General features: G+C 38.4%; 1 protein-coding gene across 1 annotated transcript; it reads right to left on the bottom strand.

Moving 5' to 3' along the window:
• Positions 1-273: 273 nt before the first annotated feature.
• HAUS6 (HAUS augmin like complex subunit 6) lies at positions 274-17,753 on the bottom strand (the record flags this gene model as incomplete). The annotated part of the gene is made up of 17 exons (XM_079548265.1): positions 274-338; positions 3,900-4,910; positions 5,343-5,475; positions 6,344-6,529; positions 7,198-7,251; positions 7,387-7,427; positions 9,214-9,298; positions 9,875-9,992; positions 10,532-10,716; positions 11,409-11,582; positions 11,828-11,879; positions 12,005-12,070; positions 14,662-14,809; positions 15,355-15,487; positions 16,569-16,647; positions 17,305-17,400; positions 17,617-17,753. The coding sequence occupies 17 exons, from the start codon at positions 17,751-17,753 to the stop codon at positions 274-276; spliced, it is 2,763 nt and encodes a 920-aa protein (XP_079404391.1).
• Positions 17,754-18,842: the final 1,089 nt, after the last annotated feature.

Raw genomic sequence — 18,842 nt, 5'->3', positions numbered from 1 at the left:
AAAATGGAAAAACAACATGCTCAACATCTATTTTCAAAGCTGTGTTTACAAAGGAATATATAATTTTGTACATAAGTTTTGAGTTATTCACAGAAAATTAGTATGGATGACTTGAGACACAAGGGATCAAAGCAAGCAACTGGCACTGACAAGAAGTCTGGCACACAGGCCTGGCAAGAAATAGGAGTGCAACTTATCACCTAGACAGTGCTTGGAGAAATTACAAAGTACTGAAGTGCAGCATAATTTTAATACTACCATTATTCGTATGTTTTACAAGTTTTTTAATAACGATGGTGGTTCCTTTGTGCTCAGCTTCTCATTCAGCTTCTCTTTATCTGGAGGAAAAAAAAAATGTATTGGTTAACACTGTGTAACATTCAATTAACTAACAGAAATACTGTCCCTAAAGTATCTGCATGTATTAAAAAAGTAATAAAATGTTATTTCCAATTTTGATGGCTGTGAAATGTTCAATTAACTGACAGGAAATACTGTTCCAACAACATTTAGCACACAGTAAAAAAATAGGTATAAAAGAGCACTTCAAGTTGAAGTCTGATAAAATCATCTGTTATCAGTACAGTCACAATTTCATGTTACTAAGTTATTTATATAGGAGAATTAAGTGGAAAATATACAGCATGAGCATTTATGCTCAATTTTAAGAGAAAATTTGGAAGCCTAGTTAAAAAGTTTGGAAGAAGCAAAGCATTAAGGGTTGCTGCCCTGGACTTCAGGAGAGCTGACTTCAACCTTTTCAAAGATTTACTTGGAGGCATCCTTTGGGCTACAGCATTAGAAGGTAAGGGGCCCATTAAAGCTGGTTGACACTTAAACACCACTTTGTCCAATTTTAAGATCACTGCATCACCTAGTTTCTTACTGAAGTGCAGAGTAAGAAACTGGGGAAAGGTGGCAAGAGGCCTGTGTGAATGAACAATGAACTCATGGATAAACTAAAAGGAAAGAAGGCCCATGAAATATGAAAAAACAGTCTGTCCATCTAAAAAGAACATAAAAATGTTGCCAGTGCCTGTAGAAATGAAACAAGGAGGGCTAATGCCTGCTTGGAATTAAACCTTGAAGAAGAGGTAAAGGATAACAAGAAAGGTTTTTGTTTTTTAAACATATCAACAGTGTTTAAAAAACAAGGGAAAATGTGGGTCCCCTACAAAATGAGGTAGGTGCCTGGTAACAGGGAACACTGAGAAGATGGAGATTTTCAATGCTTTCTTTGCTTCAGCCCTTACAAAGACTGCCCCTCAGGAAATCCCAAACCCCAGAGTTAAGAAAGACAGTCCAGGTAAAGAAAGATTCCCTGTTGGTCAAGGATCTGGACAGAGAGCATTTAGCCAAAATCAGTGCACACAAATTCATGGGGCATGATGGGATGCACCCATGTGTGCTGAGGGAGCTGGCAGAGGAGGCTGCCGAAGCACTCCCTTATTGATAATCTTTGAAAGCTCTTGGCAAATGGGAGAGGTGCCTGAAGACTGGAGGATAGTCATTGTTGCTCCAGTCTTCAAAAAGGGCAAGAAAGAGAATCCAGGAAACTACAAGCCTCACCTCCAACCCTGGAAAGGTGATGGAACTTGTTCTGGATACCCTCTCCAAGCAATTGGAAGAGAAGAAAGTTATTGAGATTAGTCAACATGGATTCACTAAGGGGAAATCATGCTTGACGAACCTGGTAGCCTTCTGTGATGTCATCACTGGCTGAGTAGATGCGGAGAGAGCAGTGGATGTAGTCTACCTTGACTTTAGCAAAGTGTTACACAGCATCTCCCACAACATCCTTCATATGACACCTAGAAAGCGTGAGATAGATGAGTTGACTGTGAGGCGGACTGAGGACTGGCAGAGGTAAGAGGATTGTCATCAATGACACAGAGTCTGGTTGGAGGCCTGTAACTAGCATTAAACCCCCATAAATAGGTGCTGGGTCTGGTCTTGTTCAACGTCTTCATCAATGATCAGAATTAAAGGATAGAAACCAATCTCAGCAAGTTTGCTGATGATACAAAGCTGTGAGGAGTGGCTGACACACCAGAAGAAGATGCTGCCATTCAACAAGACCTGAACAAACTAGAGAGTAGGGAGGGAGGAACCTAATGAGATTCAGTAAGAGTAATAATAGCCTTGCATGTGGGGAGTAAAAACTGCAGACATCAGTACACGGACTGGGGAATGACCTGCCAGAGAGAACATCTGCGGAGAAGGACCCGGGTGTTCTTGTGGACAACAGGCTGGCCATGAGCCAGCAGTGTGCCCTTGTGGCAAAGCAGGCCAACAGTACACCAAAGAGCATTAAAGAGCATGGCCAGCAGGTCAAGGGAGGTAATCCTCCTCCTTTACTCTTCCCTGGTGAAGCCACATTTAAAATATTGTACCCAGTTCTGGGCTCCCCAGTATAAGAAAGACAGGAATCTTGTAGAAGGATTCCAACAGAGGGCCACAAAATTGATGAAGGACCAGGAACATCTCCCGTAGGAGTAAAGACTGAGTAACCTGAGTCTGTTCAGCCTGGAGAAAAGATAACTGAGGGTAGATCTAATTCATGTTAATATATACATATATCTGACCGGATGAGACCAGGCTCTTCCTAGTGTTGCGCAGCAATAGGACAAGGAGTAATGGCCTAAAACTTGAACATAGGAAGTTCCATACAATCATGAAGATGAAGGGTGATGAAGCTATGGCACAGGTCACCAAAAGAGGCTGTAGAATCTCCTTGTATGGAGACATTCAAGACCTAACTGGATGCCTACCTGTACAACCTATTGTACGATGCCCGCTTAAGCAGGGAGTTGGACTTGATCTCTTGAGGTCCCTTCCAATCCAGGAATTCTATGATTCTGTATCAAGTTGCCTTTTACACTGGCAGTAGATTAGACCAAAGTATCATCTACTCAGTGCTTTGATATGGAAAAAAGCAAATGGCACTGTCACTGTCACACACTTACAAGATCTCTTCACAAAACACTATGTCAAAACAATACCAAAGTACAAGTCATACAGAACAAAGTGGGTATAAAAGGAAAGATTTTGTCTTCAGAAGTTAGACTAAGTTATCCTTCTGAAAAATATCTTACAGAGCAGTATCCAGCAGATGCACTGCAGCAGAGTTTTGTTTCTCTTACTAAAAGTGAGGTAAACTAAGCAATATAACCTAAGCCACTGACATTTACAAACAATGCGAGTCCCTGCATATAGTAAGTTTTCCTTGTCAAGCATTACTTGAAAAAGCAGCACTACCTTTTGTCTGGTTATTTAAAGTGGCAATCCTTCACCAAAAGCATAAATCTCACTGCTCCTGAGACTTCTAGTATGTCACTAAAAGCACATGTTTTAGTAGTGTATTGCCATTACTAGCCCATCTTTATTTACGTACATAAAAGTTAACTTTGCGTTTCTTAAACCAGTGCACTAGTGGTTAAACAAAAGAGGACACATAGACTACAAACACGTAACCGAGAACTCCACCAGTTTATATTGCCTACTATATATTTCTAAAGAGTTACACATACTCAGGGTAAACACATTATTTCAAATCAACTTTGTGAATTCTCAAGATATCACTTCAGATGACTCTGCTGCTAATGCACGTACAGTGGTTTTTTTGTTTTTGTTGTTGTTGTTTTTTTTTTTAAATAGCTGTAGGTTTCTTTAGAAAATCAGACAAGTATCTTTTTTCATCCTTGAAAGACATACATAAAACAAGAAAAATAGAACACATATGCTTTGCTTTTGTCCCATCATCTATAAGAAATAAGCATGCAAATAATCTTTTGTCCGACACTTTTACAGGAGGGTTCAGCTATCAGATGACACATGTGGTAGTATAACTGGTGGCAAAATGGACAAAAATCTGGTTGCTAAAGTACATGGACACTTACCCTTCAATTTATTTATCAGGTCTAGTGGGATTTCATTAATATTTGATGCCATTTCTTCTAGGTGTTTAGAGAAGACCAGCAAAGATGGCAGGGAAGGATTTTTGTCAGGAAGAGATACTGGTGATTTTATCTTGGCAAATTCTTCATCCAAGCTGAAGCGTTCTACAGACATTTGCAAATCACCTCTTTCTCCTTCATCTGGAGAAAGACTTATGTCTGAGAAATTACTTAAAGATTCATCTCCAATAAACACCTCATGCAGTTCCTCTTCTTCTCCAGATACACTTTTTTTCAGCATTTTGTATCTGCTGAGCAGGGAATCTAGATTTGGCTTTAAATTAAGAATATTCCCTTGATTTACTGTATTATGTGGTATAAATACACTGCCTAAAAAACCTAATCCAGATTCAGACATCACAAATTTATTAGAACTTCTGCTACTAAGCTCTTCTGGAGTAGTCTCATGCAGCATCCCAAAATCATCAACTTCACAGCTCTTAGAACTTAACACTGGAGACGCATTCCACAGCAGATCTTTATCCATTAAACCCAAAAGGTGATCTGAGGGTAGAGTATTCACTTTACTACTGTCTTCTGAAGAAATACATGGAGTATTCAAGCTCTTCTCTACATACATGCACGGTGATTGTTTTGTTTTTCCTGTAAAACTTTCTCCAGAAACAGCATCCTCTAATTCTTCTTCACTGTCCAAATCCTCTAGTATCTCAGATGTTTCTTCCCAAATCATAGGTACATTGATTTGACTTATCATTTGCTTTAGAACTGCAAATTCTGCAGAACTTCTTTTGGACTTTTGTTCTGACAATGGATAATCAACGTTAGGTACAGCAGATGAAGAGGAACCCCCATCTAAACTAATGGCTGCCTTATCCTGGATTGCAGGACTAGCATCCACTGGAGCATCTATTATTTCTTCGGTTGAAACCAGCTCTGCATCTGACAAGTCTTCAGACTGAATAGCTTTTCTCCATGAGTTTCTAATTTCAGAAACTAACGAAATAAAAACAAATAAAATTTTTTAATTTTTTTCACACTCCCAACCAAACTTTTCTACTGTCCAGTTAATAACTTAAGGAAATTAGAAAAAAAAAGTATATATATATTATATAAATATAAAATATTTATATATTTATATAATTATATATATATATATGTAATAACGCCTTTATACTTGTTTATGCTTAGTTTTCCCAAGACACTTGCCTCACAACAGAAGGGGATTCTACACAGGAAACATCTATGCTAGTGGAAACATTTATGCAAATTTACAGTACTTGCTGATCCTGAGCTACACAAGTGAGACTTTAGGGTTACATGCAGCTTCAGTGAATTATTCTTCATGTGTGAGACGTACGATGCCAATGAGCTAGCTACGTTTCTCATTAGTGATAGCATATAGTATAAACAGCATTTTAGACTCACGCAGATTTTCTGGAGTTCGGTGAATTTGTTTCCTTGTCAAAAACGGGTTAAAATCCAGAAAGTCAAGATCATCTGATGCTATTCTTCTTCCTGCATCACTCTGAGGTGACTCTGATGTTATCATTTTTGCAATCTGTAGAATATTACAGAAGAGCAAATTCTGAGAAAGCATAATTATAACTTCTTTACTTCCGTTAGCTATGACTCCAAGCAAATCACGTTCTCTTAAGTGACTGGATTAGTTTGGAACCTCCTGATTATTCTGCAATTTACTACTCAGGCTTAAAACACGACCAGTACTCTACAAACACAAAATTAAGTTATGGTAGCAAAATCAGAATTTGATTAGAAGCTCCCACATGAATCTACCTTTAAAATGAAAACACACACTCAAAAGATATTTGAGATACTGGTCAAGAATGGTGTAAGTATAAAGGTGAGAGTTCCAAAAATAGAACAGACGACAACTAATTGCCCTCTTTCACTGAAAGATAATTTAATTTTCAAATCAAGATGTGGTGAACGTAATAATCTAGAGGAATTCCTTTCCTTTTTTAACTCTTAAAGTGGAAAAAAAAAAAAAAAAAAAAAAAAAAAAAAAGAATAGTTACATATTTGCTAAAATTCCCAAAATCTGTTAAATGTTTGAGCCACAGAATTCAAAAACAAAAAGGACTTTCAAATTCTAAATACATGCAGTGGTTCAGAAACTAAAGTATGAAAGGTGTTAAAAATCACATTATGATTCTTTTGGAAGTGCTATTCACGTTGCAGTGGCTTAGAAATATTCTGTGCTTTGTTCTACGCTTGTAGTTCATTGGGCCATCATCACTCCTAAAACTCAGTGGCAACTGTCTAGCATGGAAAAAAAAAAAACCTTTTACACACACACATGAAAAGAACTACTTTACAAAAACATTTGCAATTTCTTTTCTGAACAGACATTTATTAAAAAAACAAACAAACAAAAAAAAAAACAACCAACAATAACTTTTCCTAACCTCTTCTGCCAATTCTTCTCTAGCTTTCTCAAGAACATCCTTCTTTTCAAGAGGAGCATCTCTCTGGGTAACATGACCTTCTGAGTTTTCCCGTGATTCTGATAAGGTGAGCTCATCTTTTCCATCCTCCGAGATCCTTGGAGGCATGGGCTTTTCCCTCCCACTGTCTGGTTCAATACGCAAGTCCTAGAGAAATATACAGTAGTTATGAAAAGTTTTAAATTCAAGTCTCAGAAAACTAGCATAAAGGAGATGCTGCACAAATTCTGAGAGCAACGAACTTGGCATTTATATCAGCAAGAATATTTCAAGGTTTTAAATTCTAACTAAATACAAGTTATTGTGACACTCATTTTATTTAAAAAAAAAAAAAAAGTAGGACATAAGCAGAGGCTACAATGAGGTGTCACTACTGAACACAGACAATATCATCTGCAACTACCTTCAAAAAGCTGCAATGAACAACAGTACAATGGACAACTGTACATACAATTTCCCCCTAGTACACATTGTATCTCTTGTTTTTAGACACAACATAAAGGAACTTCCTAGTCTGACAATTGCTCACAACAAAAAAAGTCAGTTCTGTTTTCACAGGCAGGAAATCTGTGATACACTGGATGTTGTACTAGAAGTCATAATCAAGTTCCCGTATTTCCTACTGCTTGCCTGTTTCTTAAGGAAGTTCATGGCAATTAGTTTTCACAGTTTAGGACAGACTCAGAGGAACAGTTGTACTGCTATATAAAAAAATTCACAGAAAAACATACTAAGTCTAGGCTTCAAGTAACATCAAAAGTAAATATTAAAGACATTTAAGTTATTGGACAGGCAATAAATCACTTAAGAATAACCTTTTCAGTTAAGAGGTCTTTGTTTTCAGATGTTTCTGACAATTCTGAAGATTTTGAAGAGATCCTTCAACAACAACAACAACAAAAAAAAACAAAAAAAAAGCCATTTTAGAGAAAAACAAAACAAGTAGCATACAAGACTTAGTGCACAGCCACTACACACCTGTGTGCCCCGTATCTGTCCGTTACGATTTCCCTCAATTCGTCCCGGTCATCAGAAGGCAATTTTACTATAGGGAGAACAGGTGACAACTAGAGCAGATTCAGCTCTATTTGTGTATCAGCCTCCCAAACTTGGTAATTATGTAACTTTTTCCCTTAATTAGCAGAGTGAAAGAGAAGGTGTGTTGCAGTATATTTTATAAACAAGTCTTCCATATTCTTCTAACAAAGGCAACTGAAAACCTTCTGCAGATTTGATGTTCTTCCCCCTAAATATTCATACACACATCACCTGACTACCACATACTCAAGTCTAATCATTTCTGATTATTGCAGTATTAACGGCAAAGCTCTAAAATGTAACATACAGATCTCACTTCTTAGGAAGACAACCTAAAATTTCAATACTTACTGCTGAATGTCTTTACAATCATAAATAGAAAATAATCCACGCTGTAACAAGTCACTGAGAGAAATTCCATTAAGCAATTGGACAATTTTTGAGATTCATATGCAAATAAGCTGCTGATGTCAAAGTATATGATATCAGCATTGTTTTTCTTTGCCAACTCCCTCTCTTCTAGTAGGCAACATTCAACTATTTGTAGGATTTCAATCTTGTGATACCGTTATTCAAGTTTATTAAACTTTCTGGCACTAATGAAATATTGTGTCAAAACCCATTGGAAGACTTCTGAAATTTTGTCTTGTTTTAATCTTTTTTTTTTATTTTTTATTTTTTTTTAATAAGAGACAGAAAAAAGTTATTTTAGAAGACACAAATCTGGGATTTCTCTTGGATTTGTTTGTTTAGGCTGCTTTATTTGTTTTTAAAAACAGAAACAAGGCTCCCAGGAATATCTGTTTCCTTATTCTCAGACTATGATGAAAATACATCTACATCAACCTAGTCTGAGAAGAAGAATTCTCCAGTCTCCCCTTTGCCTCTTAAAACTTAATTGAATGTAGTTAAAAAGTTGCAGCTAAAATCCTGCCGTTCAGCTGCTGCACACTATCAGCCAGCAGTTGCTTACCAGTCTCCAGGTGCAGAAAGCCATAGTTACTTTACTTTTTACTTACCCTATCAGGTGGACATAACAAGCAAGGAGAGCATTACTGAAATATTCCACTTATGCTCACAAAATAAGTTTCCATCATTTCCACTGATGTTGGCTGTTAGTTTGTTTTTTTTAAATCTATTTCTTGTTAAAGTCATACCATCTAGTTGGTGTTAACGATGATGAGACACTGGTGGTTGATTCACTGTTCTCATAACTTATCTCCCAAAGGTCTAGAATATGTAGAAAAGCAAGTAAGCGTTTTAGTATTACTTCTTCTTTTGTTGTTGCTGAGCCTTTGTGGGCAATACAGGTAACTCACACCACAGATGTAGAATATTCACAGGACAGGCTCCTCCAATACTTAAAGAGAAATAAATCAATATAGCCACTGCAGGTGAATCTTAACCCATTTGCTTAACCCATTAAGCTCCTGCAGGCACAGATGCCACTAGCAGCCAGCACCCATTTGTGCTGCTCCTGAATGCCTGTTCAAGAGGGAAGATTCCACTTGCTCCCCTGAATGAACTATGTTGACAAAATGAAAGGCAATTATTCTACGTATTCATTCACAACTAAATTACCAAAGTCTAACAAGGAAATCTGCAAACAAAAAGCAGGGAGTCTTAATATTGGTGGTAGTCTGATGTAGTAGATGGTTGGGCTGCGTTGGATGATCTTGGAAGTCTTTTGCAACACTTGTGATTCTACAATTCAGTGATTCTGGGTTCCATGAAAACTCATAAAAGTTGAGGTGGGGGTGGGGAAGAAGGAAAAGCTTCTCTAGTTCACACACCTGAATCTGATCCTGGATTTTGAGAAAAGATATAATCTTCACAATCTTTTTCTGCTTCTGATATAGCCTGTACCACACCCAGATCCTTTCAAAAGAAAAATTACACAAACAATGAGAAAAAACTGTGTAACATCAGCAATTAACAGGCAGTTATTTATAGTAGCTTTTCTGCAAATGAGAAGCCAGGCTCAACATGCAGCTTTTGCTCACTACTGGGGCAAAGATATAACCTTAGATTTCTGTACAGATGCGAGTGTCAGAATGGAATTTCTATTGTTCATCAAGGAGATCCCTTTAAAGGGGAAAATACAATTCAGTAGATGTCCAGTAATAGCACATGAAAGCTCAATTTCTACAGCAGAGGGAAAAAGATGTATTGTTGATATATAAATTAATCAACTCTTATTTGTGCTGTCAAGGCAGTTCCACTCACTACATTAAATGAAGTCACACCAGCTGTCACTAAGTTGAGCATACTTTCTTTGCAAAGAAAAACTACTTCAGAAAGCAATCTCTGCTATACTGTGCTATACTCTGCTATACTTCACTAACCATGAAGTTCAACAAAGATGTACAGCATCATACGACAACGGAAAACACCAGCACAGATGCACTTCATCCCTTCTCTTCCCCAGCATCAGATCAACTGAGCACAACTTACTAAATCCTGATTGCAGAATGAAGACCAGCCAGGAGAGCTTTCCCACTTCATTATCCACTCTTTCTGTCTTTTAGAATTTGATTTATTCAAAACAAAGCACTTATTTTCTATGCTTTGTCTGCAAAGGAAGAAAGACCATTATGTTGGAGAAAAAATTATACTTAAAAACACATCATAATAACAATCAAATGTTCCCCTTATCCTACAAAACCTCTGATATGCAACAACACATTTGTGCTTGCACTAAAATCTAACAGAAATTCACAACCTAAAAAACAGCTGCTGCATTGTCTTCTTACAGTGGAAGAACTACATTCAAATACATGCTTAAACTTTCCCTGACTCAGTTTCAGATAAAATTTTGCAATCTCAGAACTTATTGATGCAATATTGAAAAAGCAAATCAGCTAATTAACCAGGTCTCCAGAAACAAACCCTAAAGTATCTATGGAGCAAGGGGAAAAAAAAAACCTGAAGTTACTTAACAACAAATTCCAGTTTAAAAATTATACGGATGGATCAAGACAAATATGAATTTGTCAAACCAAATCTACACGTTCCCACTATAAGCAATTCTTTTAGGAAAGACTCAAGGATAAGATGACACGATTTACACAATAAACAACAGAGAACCAGACAAAAATTCCAGATAATTACCTCACTGCTTCCAGATGCAATAGCATTTTACTTTGTAACGTAGCCATATTCACAATGGGCTGTAAGTGGTTTTTTGAGTCAAACCGATACAATTCATCTCTTAAAATTCTTAGGGCTTCATTTAATAGTTGAATGACTGTTAAAAAATTCAGCTTTTCACCTTCATATAAATTTCCCGTACACACCTTGAAATATTGCAAGCAAAAGGAAAACGTGTTACTGAACAGTAACAACACATCAGTAACAGGAAGTTTTGTCTTCTGTATTCACAGCAAGGATAATGTTTGCATTGTGATTCACAGTCCGTACTTTGATTCAGTTCCAACTGTTTCATTTAAAAAAAAATTTGAAAAAAGGAAAAAACTCCACACCCCTGATTTAAGCCTCAGATTGGTTTTCTCAAGCATAATCTGTTTGAAGGCAGCCTAAAAAGCAGTGTGAACTAAAAATGCATAAACTAATGGAACTATTCCATTTAATCACTGCCTCAAAAGATAGAGCAGGCCTAAATACCACCCTGTACTCCATGCTGGAAACAAAATCAATTTGGTACTGTAGTTTAAATGACGAACTTATTTTATAGTCTCAGTTGGGCAAAAATTCAAGTACTGACTAGACAAACCTAGCAGTGCAGTTACTGCATGTCAAACTTCAAAGAAAACAATTCAAAAACTGCCAATACAGAACAGCAGCATAATCATACAAGCTTTTACAATCATTTTACATGTTTTGTTTATCCTTGCAACCATCTTTATAATCTGTGAAAGGTATTTAATTCTAAAGTACCTAATTGCACTCTTGGGGATAAAAAAAAAAAAAAAAAAAAAAAAAAAAAAAAAAAAAGCAAAACAGTTTAGCATGGACAAAAATTACTTACTTCTTGTGTTTCGTTTTCAACTTTGTCAACCAACAGACGTGGGATACTGACAACAACATTACTTCCATCGAAAACGATCTGATCAACACGACCTCCACATACAGACTCTACAATTTCCATTTCCTTTTTCAGAGATGAAAAGGTTTCCATTATCAATGTCCACATACTACGAACCTTAATGATAAAGAAGGATAAAAATTCTATGTTAAAACAGCTATTATAATAACATAATACAATAACAAAATAGCATACAGGCAGAAGAGACAGCTAGCTAGCATAACCACAGGTAGAGAAGCAGAAATACCAGTATGGCGATAAATATTACACAAATGTTATAAATATGGTGATCATCTGCCACAAAGGGGGGGAAAAGGGGTGGGACAGGGCAGTGGAAGGGGCAGGAAAGGTCAAAAGCTCACCTTTTGAATTCTCTCAGCTCTGTCTTTTTTGCTTTGTTCCTTTGATTCCATCCTACACGCAAATGAAAGAGAAAAGTTCAAGTGGATTACAGTAAAATTGAAGTCAATAATACTTCATATAAATTAATTTAGAAATCGTTTTATTTATCTAGTGTAGTTCCAAGCAGAAATACTTACTTCTGCAACTGTTGCTGGAGGTGTGCATATTCACATTTCATCTGTTTTATTTCTTTAATTAAACACCTAAAGAAAAAAAATTACAGTCACCCCATATTCTCAAAACTCCAGGCTTTTGTTTTGCTGCTTCCAGAATTTTACTCACTAAATGATTATATTCATTCCAGATCTGAACAATTAAGTTATTTTGGAACAACGTAAAAATTGATATGAAAGATCTTTACCACAACCCTGAGAAGAAAGACAGCCAGAAAAACCACTAAAAATTTGTAAATTAAGCTGTCATATTCCACTGCAGTAGCTTAAATTTTATTAGACCCAAAATGTATTTTTTCTAAAAATTTCTTAGTTGTTTATCAGTATAAACTTTTAAATATATTCATCAACTGTACATGGCCCTGTTAAGACCAGTCTTGAAAACTGTGTAGGAAATTCTACCACCTCTTCAGTGTTTTTAACTGTTTTCACATGAAACTTTTTTTCTTTGTATATCCAGAGTTTCCCCCCTGAAGCACCTTGTGCCTCTTGTTCTGTCATTGTAAATTAATGTGAAGTACCTCCATCTCTTCTTTAGCTACCCTTTAGATACAGGAAAAGTGTGATTACACCACAAAACATAGTGATCTATGTGTGATTAAATAGCGATAGTGATTAAATAAACCCAACTACAACCTTTCCTCATGTGTCAAGTTTTCAAAAGTTCTAAGCATGGAGTTTCTGTTCAAGAATCTCCCTAGTTTTCAATGTCTCTCTTCAATTGGAGGTACCAAAACTGAACACAGTATTCCAGGTGCAGTATAAGTAGTGCAAACCAGAGTGAAATAAATCCATCCTATGTTCTGCTGCCTGTACTCCTTTTCCATACAGAATGCTATTGTTCACCTCTGCTGCCAGAGCACACTGCAGGCTCACGCTCAGGTTGCAGATCAACGAAATCCTCACTGCTGGCTGCTTTTGGTAGAGTTGCTTCCCCATCAGTAATTCACCAGATCAAATGGCTGCTTTGTTCAATCCCAAATTTCACATTCATCTTCATTAAACCTCATACAGTTCTTGTTAATCAAATCCAGCGTGACCTGTTTTTGTTCTAGCATGACTGTTTTCATAAGGCATCATCTGCAAATCTGACATCCCACTCATCCGGACTCTTTATAAAAGTGAAGAATAATATAAAGTCAAGATCAACTCCACAGGAACTCCAATCATGATGAGCTGCCAGTTAGCCTTTGAGGTATTACCACCCTTTGGGTGATTTAACTGTATTGCTGCACACCTGAAAGATACTTCCATATCCTTATCTGGAACACAGTCACCTTTTATGCTACTTATTAACTTCTGAATTTTAAAAGTTGTTCACCATTTCAAAAAGGTTGGTTTCCTGTAGTGTATGCTTTTTTTACTTCCACTTAACAGGATGGACCATTTCTGAGCTTCAACAATGGTTTCTCTGAGAATATCCCGGAACCTCTCAGCTCCCCTTCCTTCCAAAAAATACCTCATAACAGCTGCCAAGTAGAAACCTGCTCTTAACCTCAGTGTCTTTTCAATTCTAGTTGTCTTCCTCTCATTCCCTTGGATCTTAGGTTCTGTGATCTTGGCTGAGCTGATGATAAAGCTCCTGTTGACAGTTATGCCTCCAGACAAGTCTCCCTTAAGTCAGTCAATCCAAAATAATTCCTACTCAGCACACCCAGTGACTGTATTAAAGTCATCCTCAGTGCAGTACAGAAGTTGCCTAGATTGCTTATGCACCACTACATGGCCTTTCCAGCATAAACTGAAGTCATCAGTCTGAATTGGGGTCTGGAGGCCTGAAATGCGTTTGATTTGTCTAAGAAGGCTTTATCAACTTTCCCTAATCAAGGAATGTTATACACCACCTTTCATGGTGACATCTCGGATTTTGATCCAAAGGCATGAAACGGACTGATCTCCTTTTATATAATTAAGCTCCATGCACTGAAATTTCTTTTTACCTACACTACAATCCCTCCACCTTTTATGCTCTTTCCTAAAAAGCTTGCAACTGCCCACTACACCCCTCCAATCATGTGAAGTATCTCACCTAAATTATGTAAATTCCAATGAAAATCTACTCTATGCCTGTATACAGAGTTAATTATTATTTCTAACCAAACTGGAAGCAATTCTCACGAGAAAGAATAAATCACTGAATATCCCAAGTTAAAAAGGATCCCCAAGGATCACTGAGTCCAACTCTTGGCTCCACACAGCCCCACACAAAATTGAAAAAAAATTTTCTGACAGTGTTAGACAAAGAAAGAACAGCAAATTTTGGTGAATTAATTAAGAGTTACACAAATAAAATCCTACACCATAAAGCAAAGACTTCACATTATATTCTGAAACTGTTATCTTCTCATGTAAGATCCTTCAAATAGCGCCACACATGCAGAATTCTATATTCTCAGTGACCAGGTAGTTGCATCTCCCAATATACAGCATCTCCTAACTGAAGAAGTAATTTCCTACAAATAGGATGTTAAAATTAATTAAAGGAGGCAAATGTGGAGCAAAGTAATGAATTCAGCACAACTCACAAAGGAAGTGAGATACATCCTGCTCAGATCCTTTCAAAAGTACACACAAAAAGTAAGCTTTTATGAAAATACTGTTTCTTTAAAGGCATTACTCACTGGGATGTTTTCTTATATTTTCGGATGATATAATCCTTCCTCAGTAAAATCCGCAGAAGTTCATTACGTGCCACTCTGCATCTTTCATCTGCCTTACGCAAATCCTCAGGACCGAAGCACGCAGCTTTAACAAAAGGTATTTTGCTGTCTAGAAGAAAATTAATATTTGGATTGCATGATTCACTTTTAGGAAACAGATAACTTCCTAGTCTCCCTAATTTTAATTAAGAGAACTATATGCAAGGTTGCCCATTTTACCTGGACTGAAGCAGGTTATGCAGTATACTATCTTTTCTGACAGCTTTCTCCATTCCCTCCTTCCCTCTCACACCTTTTTCCTGTTCTTTATGCCAAGAAAACACAAAATGTCTACAACAGGTAGTCTACATCCTTCAGAATCCTCGAATTGTGAAAAAGAGCACATAATAAAAAAACACTTTTGGAGTAAATCATCATGTTGGTGCACAGTCAACATTATGTACATGAACCTAGGACCAAGATCTGCAAAGTAACAGTAAGCCACGCAGTCTGCATTGTTCTATGAGTTCTATGCAAGCACACAGCAACTTTGTGAGAGATTTTGAGCTAAGCAACCGACACAGACCTACTTTCAGCTTTTGGCATGCATTCAGAACTTCAGACATTAATTGTCAGTGATAAATGAAATAACATTACTGTTCCATAACAGCTTACCTGCAGAGCTCTTTTTCAGATCTTTAACTACTACATATCTTGCAAACCGGTACATTAAGTGAATAAATTTATGACCAGCAGAATAAAGAAAAAAAGAAGCTGCAGCTTGAGGAATACCACTTCCCTCTTCATTCTAGATGTGAAATTGATTTTAAATATACAATTAGTCAAAAAAATAATAGCTATAAACAGCCACCAAACATTCTTGTGCAAAGAACACAGAAGCACTGCATCCTATTTGCTTGCAAGTCCAATGAAAACCTAATCTGCTTTGTCACTATATCTGATGGTTATTCTACTGCAAGAAAGAAACTAATATTTTCTGAACATTCTTCTATGACCCATAGTTCCATACAAAAAAAATTAGTTTCAAGATAAAGTGTAGTGTAAAGTTCAGAAATTTCTACCCTCCTCATTCCTACTATCAATCTCTACCTTACAATAACATTCAGGCTTTCCTTCTCACTTTCTGCTGAGATAACTTAACTCTGTAATTTGTTCTTCTTTGACCTTACTAAGGTTTTTTTTGTAGGCAGGTTTCATCTTGTCCACTATTACTCAAAACGCCCGAGTACATAAAGATTTCTAGATCTCCTATTTAAACAAATGCAGCACCAGAAGGCTTAAGAAGTCAATGATACCTAAAACAAGAAATTTTGTTTTGTCTCTTTAGAACAATGCCCTTAAACTTTATAGTCAAATTTCCCTATATGTAAAGAGCAATCTTAAGTTTTTAAAGTATTTGAAATCACTTTTAAATAATAAATACCTTTTCATTTAATTTTACCAAGTATCTTCCAAGTTAGAGCAAATTACAAGGCTGCTCTGAAATTATTAGCTCCTTTTATCTGTTCTATTTCCAAGGAAATAAGCAGGAGGCAGTACTTTTAGAGCAACCTCTGTAGTTCCATCCATACAAGCATCATACAGGCTTTTGGATCTCTTCTTACACAGGATATTCTGTGATTCCATAACCACCAAATATGATCAACAGAAGAAATACGTAGCAGCTTTTGCATCCAAGATTCAACTTCTGTCGTAATACAGCTTTTACTGAGGAAGGATATGATACACTACACAAAATAAGGCATTAACTAAAACCTATTCCTTTGATTTAAAACTCAGTAATGTTCTTTCAGAGCAAACAACAACAAAGAAAGAATGACGTCAGAGAAACCAACAGACAATCAGTTTCCACTCCTCTTAACACTTACTGAAATTTCTTTCAGCCATGAGCTGCACAGTTTCCTGAATTCAAGATCTGAAGGTTTTACATCTGGAAACATACAGTTTCTTTCCATTTTAAAGAGGCAACAGGAGAGGAGAGAGGAAAAAATATATTTTAATATATCTTCATGTATTCAGTTACATCGTTCATACGTTGTAAACAAAGTTTTATCTGTGATGCCATCTGAGAATGATGCATGATGCCCAGACCAAAAACAGCAAGAAGCATATTAAAACAAGATTTCTCTTGATGTGAGAATTATGGACTTATTCAGAGAGAGATTTGTCTGTACTTGTTTTAGACTCAGAAAAAGCAGCCTGAATGCTTACAGCTTTTGTATCCTTCCCCCCAGTTTATTTAATTGGTAAGCTACTAAAGCAATTCTGCCATACCAGAAAACATGAAGACGGGATTCTTATCACACTGAAAATTTTCAGCAGCAATCTCTAAACTGGGAGAAATTATTCAGTGTTTGGTGCGGAAAACAAAAGGCAGAGACAGATTACTTTGCTTCTGCAGAAACACTAAGTTTATCAAAGTAAAGCTGTTGTGTCTAAAATAAGTTTACAAACTACAGATAAAGGGGAAACAAATCCACTGAAAGAATGCCATTTTCCCACAGTACTCCTCAAGAGACCTCTTTTTCCCTTCACTAATTGCTACACCATATTCTTTACGACGTGCACAGCACTGAACAAAACAACACTGAACAAATCACTCACCTGAAAGTGTTTACTGCCCGCTGCTTGTCCAGCTTAGTGAACAAAAACAGGGCAATAACGTGGAAAGTGCTGTAGCTCGGCATGTGAAAGGCAGTCCTAAAAACACACATACAGCCACATGACAAGGAGCAAAGCAGCCAAGCTTACAGAGCGTTCACTTAAGAGTAACACAGAACGTTACTTTATATTGAAGTATTACGAACAGTAACTTAAATTCTGAAGCAATCCTGATGCCTCCACGCCACACACCATCCACGCCCTCCTTGGAGGCCCCCCGCGCCCTCCTCCGCCCCAGCGCTCCCTCGGCCTTACGGTCCCAGCAGCAGATTGGTGCCCGAAGCCCCTTCGGCAGCCTTCGGATCGAAGCCCAGAGCCAAAAGGTAGAGCCAGAGATGCTCCCTCTCCCAATTCCACTCCGCGCCCGTGGCGCCTGGACGCCGCCGCAACATCTTTATCTTAAGGAGCAAGTAGAACTGGAAGCCAGGCCACGGCCGCCTACCCCAACGGCAGCCACGCCGCCATCTCCCGCTTCCCGCCCGAACTCGCCGCGCCGCGGAGCCGCGAGACCACGCGCGGGCGCTGATTGGACAGGATCGAGCCGCGTCCTGCCGGTGGTGACGCCGCGCTCCGAGTCCGTTAGGCGCGCTGCATGCTGGGAACTGGAGTCCGGGCACAGCCGGGACGGACGGCGCATGCCTAGAAGAGCCGAGCTGCCGCCGTCCTGCGGGCCCACCGAGGGCCTACCGCGGGGGTAGCAGCGCCAGGCCTGCAGGGCTGGGCTGGCCTGTCGGGGCCTTCCTGGCTTAGGTGATCGTATAACCTCACCGCGAAAACCAAGTAAAACTCGCACCGACAGCAGGCTGTGCAGTTCAGTCTTTTATTTCAAGGCATTTCTGTGGCCGGACGCGGCCGGGGAGGCGGTGCCGGGCCCATCCCCAGGCGCGCTGCCCCTGCCGACGCGCGGCCCCGCGCCCAAGCGCGGTTGTGATCCCCAGAGAAACGCAGCGAGCGGCGTCTGCCCGGCACCGCTCACTCAGAAAGCGCTGTGTGCTCTCTAGCGCGGCTTCGGCATTTCCTAGCAAGCAGTTAACCCAGTGTTTGTTTAATTGTGAGAAGGTTACTGCTGACAACAGAAACACCCCTACCTTCAATTCGCTTCTTGACTTTTTTAACCTTTTTCTTATCATAAATCTGCTTCTACCTTACCCTTCTCTATTCCCTCTCATTTCTTAGTATCTTCCCCCTCCATTTCCAGCTGCCATCCTTACTTCTGCTCCACTTCCTTTTCGAGCATTTAGCCTCTCCTGCTGAGGCCTCACAACAGTCAGCATCGGGATGGCCAGCAATTTTGCATGCAGGAGGTAAAGCGGAAAGAAGGAACATCCTGTTGTACACAAAGCACCCATGCCAAAGGGACCCATCTCTATGCTGTTAGGGCATAGAGCCCAGAAAAATCAACCTGAGAGAATCTGAGATGGCCCAAGTCTCCTGCCCCTCCCAGCAGCAAAGAGGTAGATGCAGAAGAGCTTTTTTGGGAA

This window comes from Tetrao urogallus (genome assembly GCF_951394365.1).
Source record: "Tetrao urogallus genome assembly, chromosome: Z".
NCBI classification, from domain to species: Eukaryota; Metazoa; Chordata; class Aves; order Galliformes; family Phasianidae; genus Tetrao; species Tetrao urogallus.
This window is presented reverse-complemented; position numbering and strand designations above follow the sequence as displayed.